This window comes from Gopherus evgoodei, chromosome 7 (assembly GCF_007399415.2).
Source record: "Gopherus evgoodei ecotype Sinaloan lineage chromosome 7, rGopEvg1_v1.p, whole genome shotgun sequence".
Taxonomy (NCBI): domain Eukaryota; kingdom Metazoa; phylum Chordata; order Testudines; family Testudinidae; genus Gopherus; species Gopherus evgoodei.
In genome coordinates, this window is record NC_044328.1 from 35,213,331 (window position 1) to 35,227,568 (window position 14,238).

Genomic DNA, 14,238 nt, shown 5'->3' on the forward strand with positions numbered 1-14,238 from the left:
CATCCTTTTGTTCCACCTTTTGCTCTTCTTCACCTCCCTGCCCTTCCCCTTCTTCCATTACTAACAAAATATGCAATATTCAGAGGAGAGAGAACGAAAGCCAGAAAGGATCCAAGCCAGAGGTTAATGCATTAATATAACATATTCATACCAACCATTTATACTAAATCTCATAATCTGAGCCCTGCATTGAAAATCCTATGGAAAAATGGAAAAAGTAGTTGTTAGGAAAATAGTAAACCAAGCAGAACTGAGTAAATATTGAACACACACAAAAAGCTGTGATTAATCACTCTAATTTATAAATTAATTTCGCATTAGACTTGCTTATACAGCTTGTATACACTTTCCATGGACATTCATTCCCAGGAAGTGAATTTCAAATCTATGTACATTACTATTCACAGAAAACAAATTTTACATTCACACATGCAAATTCATTCATTCTAGGAGAACTTGTACCCTCAGCCATTCAGGGCACAGCTGCAGTCATCATATGTACCTTATCTGACCAATCACAGAAAAACACTACAGCTAAAATAGTGAAGTGAATATCAAATACACACACAACTATAACAAATATACACAAACAACTTTTTCTCAGAATTTTTCTCCTTACAAAACACTATCTAATCCCTTTGTTATTCATTTGTGTCTCATGAAAATGACCTTTCCTTCTGTATTATTTGACATATGTAGAAACTCTGGGCCAGATTCTAACTGCCATTATACTGCTGTAAATCTGGACTAACTGCTTGGGCCTGATTCTCAATTACACACAGGCCCTTTTATGCTGTATTTGCAGTGGAAAGGGGCCTTAATTTAGTCCCATTTTAAGGCTCCCTTTACACTTCCAAGCAGGCTTAATATAAATGAGATTAAGGGTAATTGACTTTAATAGAGTTCCTGCAGCTTTACCCTGGGGGAGAGCAGAATCCAGCCCTATGTCTGTTTCTCCATCATGGATCAAATATCTAATGAGAAGCCTAAAAGTTTGAGAATCATCCAAAATCTGCAATGGATAAAGTAGCTATTTTCTGAAGTATTATTAACCAGAAACTCTGCGCTGGAGATTGAAGAGATGGACTAGAAAAGAAAAAACAAGGGACTCTCTCTAATTTCCATAACTTAGACTAATATCCTCTAAAACACAAAAGCTGTTGCAATATCACTGTGTCACTGAATTGGACTGTTTAATAAATGAAATCTTTACTGTGGAAGGACAGATGGACAGAGAGATGCAGTGAATGCCTCATTGACTATGTGCCATTTTTTAAAGGCTGGTGGCTCATGTGATGTGCAGAGGCCAGTTGCTAGGTTGCAGTGGATTTGGTTGCCTTCCTACCATTAGGAGAGGGATCTCCTGATGAGGTGAGACACTGAGACAGTGTCCTTTGAGCACACTTGCCCTCTTCTTTCTGTTGGCTGAGCAGATACAGCGAGGAAGATGCTGTTACTACCTGTTGTTTCCTATCCAGGGATCTTGAAACAACTGTAAAAGTAATTGAAAGGCTGTTTATTTTCCAGATTAGATGCTAACATATTAACTTGAGAACCAAGTCAGTAAGCAGTGATTCCTGGACAAACAGGGAAGCTGAGAGTTTTCTCATACATCAGCAGAATTTCTGCTACCTTTTCCTCCTGGAGCCTCATGTGAACTCATTATAAGGCAGATTCATTTTAATGCCTGAGTGGAAATTAGCCAAGAAAGGTTCCAAAGTGCAAACTCTCTAGTGATCTCTTCCCTTAACCCTTCCTCCCCTCATCCAAATCTGAGAGCAAGACTCATGATGTATGCATTATTTGTATTACCACAGCCCCCAGTGGGACCAGTTGGGATCAGGTTCATATGCTAGATTCTGTAAAAACACCAGGAAGACACTTCCTGCACCGAAAAGCTTAGTGTCTAGATTAAGCTAAAGTGCAATAGATCAAAGCACAAACAGGGGTAGGAATGGTGACGGGGAGGACAAGGGGTCACACAACTGCATGCCTTATTAGTGCTTTTCAAGACTTTGCTTGCAGAGTCTGCAACCCAAAGAAATTCAGTTGTATGGCACCATTAGAAAAATAAAACTGGATTTGTTTAACGACAAATAACGTTTTCTAACTGGAGAATCAAATTGCCATAGTGCCAAAATAAATGTGCAGTGGACGGGAGCAGAAACACCTAGCACAGACATAATTTAAGTTACTTATTAGTTTACTGGATATACCATGTGAAGAATTTCTGGGGAAAACTAAGTCAATGAGAGGAATTTAGCATTTTCTTCTGAAAGTGATTCTATTTTGTTATAGGTAGGGCTGGTAGCACTGCCTGTTATAGAGCCTTTTCCAACACTTCCCATTATAAGACCCTGTTTCCAGTTGCTCATAACTTTACAAAACTTTAACTATTTGTGCTGAATTTTTCCATGCCAGTCGTCAATCTGAGACTGAATTTTCTTTGAAACTTTCAGCCAAAATGGTCCATCTGTTTGTGAGAAAGAAGCTAAGGAAATATACATTATTTAGCCCATGCTAAAAAATTCTTGAGGCTTTTTCAGAAATGCTCTAGTACCTCCATGCTTTGGAACAGAGACTTGAAATTTAACAGGGGATTGCCTGTGTGTCAAGGATGTGCCTATTGCCAACCTCAGGAAAATCCTTCCAAATCTGGTCAAGTTATAAGCCTTTGAAAATTGCAGTTTGCACATGCTCAATAAAAACGTCAATATTAACAGCTAAAATCTACAAAGATTCTATCCTCATTGAGCATGCTCCGTCCTCTCATAGCCTAGTGCTGACCAGACTGCACATGTGGCCATCCCCACAGAGTGATTGAACATGCTACAGCCCAGGGTTATGGGAGCTCAGAGGGACTTTATCTGTAATGACTCCTTGGCTGGGGTGGGGATTGCAAACCAGTTGGCTGGGGGAATGACACTGAGGTTGGATGAAGTACTAGGAGATGAGTGGCAGAAGGAAGACTGGAATTGGCAGACAAGGGGACTTGGACTAGGAATGCTTGGAGGGAAATGGGGTCAGTGGTAGAGGGGAGACAGATCTGACAAGGAGCAAGATGTGGGGGAAGAACCTGGACTAGGCAAAATTACTAGGTTAAGTAGCCAGTGAGGAGATGGAAGGAAGAGATTGAGGTTGGATAAACCCAGGGAGGGAGACTGGGACTGGAAGCCAATGTGGGGAAGACAGAGATGGATTAGATGAGGAGCTGGGAGGCAGGAACTGGGACTGCCTTGGCAAGGAGACTGGGATTGGGTGTGTGGAGGTCGAGAAACTGGGAGTCAGGGGGGAGATTGGAAGTGAACCTGGAAGGGAAGACAAAGACTGGCTGGACAAGGAGACTGGCACTGGGATGAGAAGATTAAGGAGTAGAGAATGGGACTGTGACAAGGAGCAAAGGGTGGTGAAAGAGACAGGACTGGGTCAGGGACCAGTTACGGGGGATGAGGCAGAAGGGGTCAAGATTGGAAGAGACAGACCAAAAAGTCTATAGTCACTAAAACACACTCCCCTCCAGAGTCTGGAATGGAAGGAAAGATTCCTGAGTCTTACCCTGTGATTATGTAATTAAAGACTGTATCATAATGCATATGCACAATGGGGACAAATTAAGGACACACAGGCAACCTTAGCTCTGGCATTTCCTTGCTTTTGAGAGCTTGACTTGGCAACCTTAATATTCTTTTCTTTTATATATTTTGTATGTGTGTGTAATTCTTTATGGGTTCCTATAGTGCGCTCATCGCCATAATGTCTGAGCTCCTTCCGTTAATGGATAAAACAACCTGACTAACATTTGTCACGTATTTGTTCTCTCATCCTCCCATCAGGGGAGAAGTGTATGTAGCGGAGCATCTTTTTTTAGAACTTCTGAAAATAAAGTGTATAGACATGTTGCTATATGTTTTTGTTAGAGAAGGTAGGTCAAAGAAACACACTTTGCACTGGACTGTTGCAAGGTTTGTGATGGTCCATAGTGCCTGGGGGAGTTCATTCCACAGTCTTGGACCAGTCCTGGAGAAAGACCTGTCTCCTGAACAGAAGAGCTTTACTCTTATTGTAGAGTTCAGAGAAGCAAAGCTGTCGGCCATAGTCTTCATCCCAGAGCTTCAGCTGACCTTTTAGATATCCTGGGCCCACACCATTCAGTGCTTTGAAGATAAGGGCTGAGACCTTGAACTAGATTCGAACTGACAAGGCCTGTGGTCTCTACTCCTGCAAGAGTGACCTTGTACTTGTATTAGCTTGTATATTTTAAACTCCCGTAGGAACTTTTGTGGCTGATCTACCTATTCCTGTGGCTGCTCATAAAAACTCTTGCAATGACGGCTGAGACTTCTTGTGAGATTTCTGTGAGCAAAGATAACCATTACTATATAACTAAACTGCAGATACTTCAGATGTTCAGTTTGACACGGGTTACTTTTTATGTTGGGGATAAGGGGCCTGACAAATTAATGAGATTGAAAGCCACTGTGAATTGGGAAGGGTAGCTGACCAGTTACAGGGGATATAATTTTCACCAGAATTGGAGCCACTTACAGCCCTATTTTATTTTAATATATGTGTTGTTATTTTTTGTGCTATGGTAGCACCCAAAGATGCCACTCAAGAGGCCTATTGTGCAAGATGCTATACAAACATGGAGGTTGACACGGCCCATTTCCAATATGATTTAAGTGAAAAACCAGTGGGTGTGACAAACAATCAGAGGGAGGAGGGTGTAATAGTATACAAACATGCATTTCCATAGACTGACAATGTGCATAGCTTGATGGCTCTGAATCATTTAGAAATATCAGCTATCCTCATCAGACGTGAGAGAGAGAGAGAAAACACACATGATACAGTACCAGAGGGGTAGCCGTGTTAGTCTGGATCTGTAAAAGCAGCAAAGCATCCTGTGGCACTTTATAGACTAACAGACGTTTTGGAGCATGAGCTTTCGTGGGTGAATACCCACTTTTTCAAATGCATGCATGATACAGTACCTCAGCCTCAAGTAAAGGGAGTGACAGAAAACCAATGGATCACAATATAGAAATAACTGGTTTTTCTGGTATCCTTTACGTCAAGAATTGGGGCAGACATTTTGTCAGTGACCTGGTTTAACTTGTGTCATTGCATGGCAGTGACATATAGATTTAGCCTGCTCTGTGGATTGTTTTATTCCTTGATACAGTTTTTGGAGTATGCCTTCTAAAACACATTTGCGTTAAAATAACAGCCTGAAATGGAAGACAAGCACATGTTTCCTTATTGCAATTCCAAATATTTCTCTTCATTATATAACTCAGGTCACCAGTTCTGCCCTGTGGATTGAAGCTTCTGCCTTTGGAAAGAATTTTCTCTTTCAAAATGCACAAACTGAGATGCTATGACATATAAGGGTGGACTGTGCAAGTTTCAGAGGGAGGGCTCAGGTTCTTAATGTTAAGCATGTGCTGTAGTGCTTTGCGGGTTTGTGGCCATAGTGCTCAAGGCCTTTCAGGGTCAAGCCCCTGTGCAGTGTCTGGCTGAGGAACTGTGTGATTTGAGTAGGCATCTCGTCAGAGATTTAATCGCTACTCTGAGTTGCTTATCACTGTGTACTTTTAAAGAGCCCCAAAGCCCTTCTCCAAATGTTATCAGATAACATTTCATGGGACTGCCTGTGATTCCTGTCAGCGTGAATGCTGTATGTTCAGTATTTACAATATTACACTATAGCTATGCTATTTTAGGTTTCTCTCCAAGCAAAATTGAAACACATACCAGACCGCTTTGCTTGCTTGTTTGAAGTCTTTACTTCATTCAGGAAAAAAACAAAACAAAACAAAACAAAAAACCAACAACCCTGCAACAAAGCAACTAGCCATTAACAGTAATCACCCAAACCATGCAGTCATCCTGCCCAAACCTGGGAATGGGGAACAGCCCAGACAGCCAAGCTGCATGTGCAGGAAACTGAGCATAAGTGGAGCTTAGCCTCAGAACGCTCAGCCCTGCCTTGTATTGTAGTGGTTGATGAAAGCCGAATCACAGCCATGGCAACTGGTCACTATAGGTCCAATCCTGAGTAACTTTAGTTGTTAAGAAGGCCACTCACATGATTTTAGTTGGTTACAGGATTGAGCCCTTTGGGTAGAATTCAGTCTAGTGCAGAGGTCCAGCCCCACTCAAATTGCATTTACATCCTGTTTTGAGGTTTTAATTGGGATGTAAGTGGTGCACAGACATTGTGTTGACTGTTTTCATGGGAAAGGGTAAAAATTCCTCCCTTTAGACTTCTCCTCTCTCCTTACTCAGAAAAATCATAACTGAAGTCAACAGATTTTGCAGGGAGGGGGAAGGGGGAAGTTCACTCATTTGTAGTTCAAAAAAGATCAGACTTCAGACTTCCAGGGGTATTCACCTTAATGTGCAGGTGAAAATTTCAGTCCCAAAGGTGAATTTTGCAGTAAAGTATGTGTGAGTGAAAACAGCTGATTACAAGGAAAACTATTTTACAACTTTAATTAAAATCAGGCCAGAGCATCAGTTGGAGTTAGTCAGTGTAGCTGTGTTGAAGTTAAAGGAGCTACAGGGATTTATACCAGTTGAGGATTTTGCCTGTACATGTGGATCACTGCATTTTGCAGTATTATGTTCTAGAGTGTAATTGCAGGAACAAATATTAAAGATAGAAAATCTCTCAGCTATAGGACCAAATTCTTGATTCTTGATTATACAATGTAAACTGAAATCAGTGAAGTTCCTCCTGATTTACAGCTGAGTAAATGAGAACAGAATGTGACCCTGTCGTAACATATTCCCAGATTTGGACCTTAGTGTCCAAAATATGGGTGTTAGCATGAAAACCTCCAAGCTTAGTTACCATCTTGGACCTGGTAAAGCTGCCACCACCCAAAAAATTAGAGTGTTTTGGGGCACTCTGGTCCCCCCAAAAAACTTCCCTGGGGACCCCAAGACCCAAATTCCTTGAGTCTCACAACAAAGGGGAATAAACCATTTCCCTTCTCCCTCCTCCTTCCAGGTGTTCCCTCCCTGGGTTCCTGGAGAGATACACAGAAACAAGCTCCGTGAATCTAAACAGAGGGATTCCACCCTCCCTATTTCCAGTCCTGGAAAACAGAAGTACCGAGAGAGAGCCAAGCTTCCCCCCCCCCTTCACCCAGAGGGAATGCAAAGTCAGGCTAATAAATCTAACACACACAGATTTCCCCCTGACTTCTTCCTCCCACCAATTCCCTGGTGAGTTACAGACTCAATTCCCTGGAGTTCCCCACTAAAGAAAAACTCCAACAGGTCTTAAAAAGAAAGCTTTATGTAAAAAGAAAGAAAAATACATAAAAATGGTCTCTCTGTATTAAGGTGACAAATACAGGGTCAATTGCTTAAAAGAAATATGAATAAACAGCCTTATTCAAAAAGAATACAATTCCAAACACTCCAGCAACTACACACATGTAAATACAAAAGAAAAAAAACAATAATCCCTATTGTTTTATGATCTTTGTACTCACAACTTGGAAACAGAAGATTAGAAAGCAGGAGACAGAAAAATCCTTCCCACAGCCGAGAGGGACAGACACAAGACAAAGAACAAAGAACTCACACCCAAAACTTCCCTCCACCCAGATTTGAAAAAGTCTTGTTTCCTGATTGGTCCTCTGGTCAGGTGTTTCAGGTTACTCCTTTCCAGGTGAAAGAGACATTAATCCTTAGCTATCTGTTTATGACAGACCCAAAGTCATTTGCTTCTCACAATGCACAGAATGCATGTTACACAGTCATTGTAGTTAGAAATAAATCATCACATACAATAAAACAGCTATATTTTACCCTTTGATAATGTGGTTTCACAGGGGTTGGGTGAAGGGTGATTTAGTTTGATTCTCTCCTTGCTGTTTTTCTGTTTCAGATGGCAAATAATCCTTGCACCAGGTAACATTCCATGCATGCTCTGCACGTCATCTGGAGTCGGTCCTTACAGTGACTCTGGAAAGAAGAAAAAAGGATCACTATCACAGCTATGGCAGCACCAAAGAAAGTTCTGCTTGCCTCCCCTCCCGATGGAGGCTGGGGATGGATGATTGTTGTTGGCTGTTTCCTCGTTACTATCTGCACTAGGGCTGTAACAAGGTAAAATAGCTTCTTGTCAGGCTGACTTTGTAATCTTTTCTATTCTTTTCTATTATTTTCTAAAGAGAAAAATAAGAAAGATACTTTGATAATCTTTACTATTATTTTCTAAAGAGAAAAATAAGAAACATAAATCTGTATGGGGGCTGGGACAGCTAAGAGATTAAGATTCTTCCAATATTTGTCCTTCTTAGTTCCTGATGACAGCTGTTATGCCCTGTCCTATCACCGCCCTTACTATTCTGCACTGTCAGAGTTACTTCATCCTGTAGTTGTTCAGTGGGGACTAGAGAAGGCAGTCAGGGTCTTTCCAGGCCCTGTCCCTCTCTTTGACCTTCCTGTGATTTGTTTTGGCCAGTTCCTGTGGATTTGTTTGACTCTTGGGTATATCCGATCGACCTGTAGTGTAATCTCTTTGCTCTCTACAAGCATTTCAGGTGCTATCCTGCATGAGAGCTATGACCCTTCACTATATATACCTCAAGTATACTAACTATGCAGGGAATATTTGTTGCTGTATTCCTCAAAAATAGGAGAGAAAATAGGCTAACGTACTCTGAAAAGCTCATCTATACATTTGGGGACAAGAAGGTTCCTTCTGCTAGTGTTGCTGTGTTTTATTTTTACTATACATGGGAGGATGGTCTATGTTGATATGAACATGTAAACTGTATGAGGGATATCAGAGACAGGCAGCATAGTATGTGCGGGGCATTGGAGACAAGGGTCTCATTTGAACTGGCAACACGATACAATTACAACTTTTCTTACCTACATAATGTATTTCTTTTTAAATAAAGCTGCCATACTTGATGAAGGAATTGTGTGGTAAGTCTCATAAACAACTGTCTATAACCATGTAAATGTTGATCTAGTGCTACCATATTACTACAACTACATGAACTACATACTAACACTACAAGTTTTTCTAAAGGCGTGTCCCCATAATGTTTGCTTTTTTGCATGTGAAATAAATTGATTTGCATTATAGAACTGATCTAATTGATGCTATATTTCCTAGAACAGATGCGTCTGAAATCTGACTTTGAACTGAGAGACAGTTGATTGATTGGGGACAGAGCAGGAAGACCACCCAACAATCCCTTGCTTATTTAGCAAACTTGAAATATTCCTATTTCTCAAACAGATATTGGATGTGTTGATATTTTATTTTAACGTATCAAAAAACACCATTAAATAGTGGTATGATGCCACATGAGCAGTGAAGGAGGCCATGGAATTCCATGGTGAATTTGAGATTAGACATAGATACAGCAAGAAGACCTGATGAAAGGGTCTACTTTACCAGACTATATTTGAGAATTACACTGTGCCTCTCATCCTTACTGGTGCTTTCATTCCAACAAAACTCTTATTGTTTTGCTTTAGTAACATGCTCCTAGTAGTACATGAACGCATTTTATCCTAAAGGTCAATTTTGTTCATTCATGTGATATGGAAAGATGGCAGACACACTCTGCACTTTGATGTTGTGGATTCAGGAAAGAAGAAAAATGTCTGTGTATATTCTCAAGTATCGGGGGTGGCTGTGTTACTCTGTACCCGCAAAAATAACAAGGAGTCCAGTGGAACCTTAAAGACAAAGATTTATTTGGGCATAAGCTTTCATGGGTAAAAACCTCAATTCTTCAGATGCACCTGAAGAAGTGGGTTTTTTTACTCATGAAAACTTTTGCCCAAATAAATCTGTTAGTCTTTAAGGTGCCACCAGACTCCTTGTTATTTTTGTATCTATTCTAATGGAATCTATGGGGCATTGTCTCTGTCCACACTGAACTTGTTGCAGGGTCAGAGCCTATGCCCAATCCTGTAGACCGTCATGCACACAACTTAACTTTATGCACATGAGTCTTATTGATGCCATACTTCATAAGCTTGCCAGAGAAGGGGTTGTGTTATTTGATCTGCAGTAGGAGGTACCTAAATAAATAATACTAATAAGTCTAACATTAATTGGCATCAGTATAGACAGGGTATGTGTGGTGATGGTTTGTGTGTGGGGGGGATTTGCTTACTATTTGTACTTCAACATTCTATCTTATTGGCCAGATTTTAAACAGATTGCCTCCTGTCTTTGTGTTCACAATACATCCATGAGTGTTTGCAGCCACAAAAAGCGAGAGCTGGTCTCAGAATCAGTCTCTGTATGTGAAGAGCCATTCAGAGTCTGTGCTGTTAAAGCAGCCAGCATTCTGGATTCTTTGTTCAGTTACCATGTATGCTGCTGTCTGCAGGCATATGGGCACAGGATTCCTTGATTACTGTGAGTTTGTTCCAACCTATACATAACTGAATAGCATTTTGTGTGTAGGTCTGTATAGCTATATGTCTCTGTAAACATGAATTTGAATCCATCTTCTGCTATCAGAAGTCACTTAGGGCATAGGGAAGGCTCTGCCATCCCTGTCTATCATGTTGTTTGCCGGAGTTGCTATCTTGTTGTGTTTCTATAACTTCACTTTTTTGCAAGGATAGGTTGCTCAACCCCATCTTCCCACCGCCCCCAACCCCCTGCAGCCTGGAGGACCAGTAGACTACTTTTCATCTGGTCTCTCCCTACCCATTGGCCTGTCCTGCTTGGGTGGCCTTGCCAGGAGTTAAATCTCCCTCTGGCAGAGCTCTCAGGTCAAATGCAAACATTCCCATCACATTCAGATGCAGTCCCCAGGGAAGGAGAAGAGTATCCTCGATGTGGTGGGAAGCGATGGGAAGGCCTCTGCATTCCAGTGACCCTGAGAGCTATGCTGGCAGCATTTGTAACTTCTGGTGGGGGCACCCAAACTGGACAGGTCAAAGGATAGGGGCCAGACAAAAAAGGAGTCTCTAGGTCCTCCAGGTTGCGGGGGAGAATGACAGGCCAACATCCTATCCTTGAGAAATGTCTTGGTGCCAACTGACTGAGAGCACAAGGGGTGCAAAGAGTTTTACAGGGATTGCCAGGTTAAATATATGCCTAATAATTCAGTAAAGGTTGGCATATGAAGTCTTTACTGAGAACCAGTAACCCACTGGTCCATCATAATCACTGCAAAATGTATGCACAGATAATATTTAAGGAGTTATGTCTATACTGAAAATGAGATCCTTAAGGCAGATAACCAGGAGGTGACATGTCTTGGATGGTTTCCTTTCAGGAAGGGGGTAACAGACACTTATCTCCCTGCCTGGTCGTTGTGTATTGTGTGTGTCTCAACGGAGGCCAATTTGCATATTGAGCCAGATGCTGATTAAGAAATGGCAAAGTCTACAGTAAAGTTGTATACAGGAAGAAACAACCAGTAGGTGGTATCCTGTTTATAAATATGGACAATGAATTGTTCTGATCTATCTGGGAAGGCAAACAGACATGCAGGATCTTTCACTGAGGAGGCAAGTTGCCAGCATGACTTGTCTGATGAATGGACGATCACAGCCAAGCCTGGTTGTAATATACTGGAAGGATTTTGGATAAGTATTGCTCTAAGATTTGAAAATAAGTCTTAAGTTCTAGAATGCATGCTATGGTTTTAATTTATATGTAACCATTTGTTTTCAGTACTGCTACTTGTTATCACTTGAACCTCTATAGTTTATTAATTAAACATTTACTGTTTTCGCTATAAACATACCTAAGTGCTGTGTGTTAAATAGAGCATTGATCTGAGATGTAATTGGTAAGCTGAGGTGTCTTGCTTCTTTGGAAGCAGCAATTCTGTGAATACTGCAAGTATCTGGTGGATCAGGTGCTGAACATTCCAGGGAGATGCTTGGAGGGCTTGGGGGTTGGAATGTGCCTATCACTAATTTGTAGAGAGAGCAGGGCCTGCATAGGGGAGTTTTTGTGTTGCCCGTAGCTGGTGCAGCCAGGGAGCAGACACAGACAAGGCTTCCTCATGCTAAGGGCTGGTGGTAATGAAGTTCCTCATGGCCCTGGGTATCCGTGGGAAGTATCACAGGTTGAATGATAGGCCAACAACCTAGCCTAGTGAAAAAATGAAGTTATGGAAACACAATAAGACAGCCACTCTGGAAAACAACATGATACACAGGGATGGCAGGGCCTTCTTTGTGCCTTAAGTGACTTCTGATGGCCCAGAAGTCATCTGACTAATATATATAAGTCCTTAAAGAGAGAAACAACAATGTAGGAGTTGGATAATAGTTTGTGGGAGGTTAAAATAAAAGAGGGCAATATAATTGTCTGCTCTTCTGAAGATTGGCTCTCCTTGTGGAAAGAAATGTCTTCCTTGTCCTTGCTGGATTAAACTCATCTGTCTAATCCCACTACTAGGGTCATACTTGGTAACCATTCTGTAACTCATTTGTCATTGTCTCATTTGTTCTTCTCTGATTCAATTAAACAGATATAAGACAGCCACATGAATTACTGTAGGAACTAACCATCCTATGTGCCACATTTTCATTTGTTGTTATTTCCTGTGCATCCAGATAATCTCTCATTTCAGGCTCCATTTTGCAAATGTTTAATGACCCAATATCTTTCCCTTGGAAGTCAATAGGAATCTTTGCATTGACTTTCATAGGATTTGGAACAGACCCAAACCAGGTACCCTTTATCCTGGAATTTAACAGATCAGTATTCATGTTTTCTTTCCTAGATGCATCTCAATTTTCTTTGTGGAGTTCCAGACATACTTTGCTCAGGATTATGCGCGAACAGCTTGGATCCATTCCATTGCAGACTGTGCCACAATGCTGTGTGGTGGGTATTGCACTCTCTGAATAATAAATTGGTTTGTTCTTTAGATCTGTGGGACACCTGATATTAGTATATTCACAAGTCATCAGAGCTAGTGTGGAAAATTTCTGGTTTCAGGCTGGCTAATGACTTTTGTCCAACACATCCTAGCTTTGTAACCAAATGAGTGTAGTATGTCCAAGCTGTATCCCACAGCACAGTTTGGCAAGGAGGGGGCTTTTTTGTACCATGTTGTCTGATACTGAAAAGAAACAAAGCATTTTATTGTCAAGTGATTGTGTGTCTTAAGAACTGTTTTTGTGAAAAAAAAACCTTATGGGAAAGGTCACAGTTTAAGAGGCATTCTACTAGCACTTGTTTTACCTAGTATGTTGCAGTTACATTTCAGACTTGATTGTGTTTCTTAGTTCCTTTGGTTCAAGTCATAACCATCACATCCCTTCACTGAACATTTTTTTGAGAGCAAATGCCCTGTGTGTTTTCTTTATGAAGTATCCCCTAGGACAATGGTTTTCAAACTGTGGTTGTAGAATGGAAGGCACTGGATCATGGCAGCTCTGATCAGCACCACCGACCAGGCCATTAAAAGTCCCATTGGTGGTGCTATCTGGCTAAGGCAGGCTAGTTCCTATCTGTTCTGACATCGTGCTAGGCCTCAGAAGCAGCCAGCAGCAGGTCTGGCTCTTAGGCGAGTGGGCCACAGGGCTCCATGTGCTGCCTCCACCTCGAGCACCGGATCCACACTCCCATTGGCTGGTTCCCAATGGAGGCTGTGGGGGAAGGGGATGGTGCCTGCAGGCAAGAGCCGTGCTGAGCCATTTGCATGGCTCCGCTTAGGAGCCGGACCTGCGGCTGGCCTCTTCCGCGGCGCAGCGTGGTTCACAGTGCCAGGACAGGCGGGAAATCTGCCTCTACACCCTGGCTGCACCACTGACTGGGAGCTGCCGGAGGTAAGCCTACATCCCAACCCCATGCTCCAATCCCCTACCCCAGCCCCTTCCTCAAACCTGGAGCCCCCTCCTACACCTCAAACCACTCATCCCTGCCTGCAGCCCCAGCCCAGAGCCCTGATCCCCTCCCACACCCCAACCCCTCGCCCCAGCTCTGAGCCCTCCCAAACCTGGAACTCCCTCCTGCACCCCAAAACCCTCATCCCTGGCCCCACCCAAGAGCTGCACCCCCAGGCCAGAGCCCCTCCTGCACCTCAACCCCCTGCCCCAGCCCTGAGTCCACCCAAATCCAGAGCCCTCTCCTGCACCCCAAACCCCTTATCCCCAGCCCCACTCCAGAGCCTGCACCCCCAGTCCAGAGCCCTGACCCACTCCCGCACCCCAACCCCCTACTCCAGCCCAGAGCCCCTTCCCACAGCCTGAACCCCTCATTCCCAGCCC

The 14,238-nt window shown here is 42.5% G+C and overlaps 1 protein-coding gene across 1 annotated transcript in view; it reads left to right on the plus strand.

Moving 5' to 3' along the window:
* SLC16A12 (solute carrier family 16 member 12) overlaps positions 1 to 14,238 on the plus strand; it is a 51,886-nt gene that overhangs the window by 23,999 nt on the left and 13,649 nt on the right. Inside the window, exons 2-3 of the mRNA XM_030571034.1 lie at positions 7,907 to 8,127; positions 12,747 to 12,850. Of these exons, the coding sequence (XP_030426894.1) occupies positions 8,018 to 8,127; positions 12,747 to 12,850 (214 nt within the window). The 5' untranslated portion in view covers positions 7,907 to 8,017. The remainder of the gene's footprint in view (positions 1 to 7,906; positions 8,128 to 12,746; positions 12,851 to 14,238) is intronic.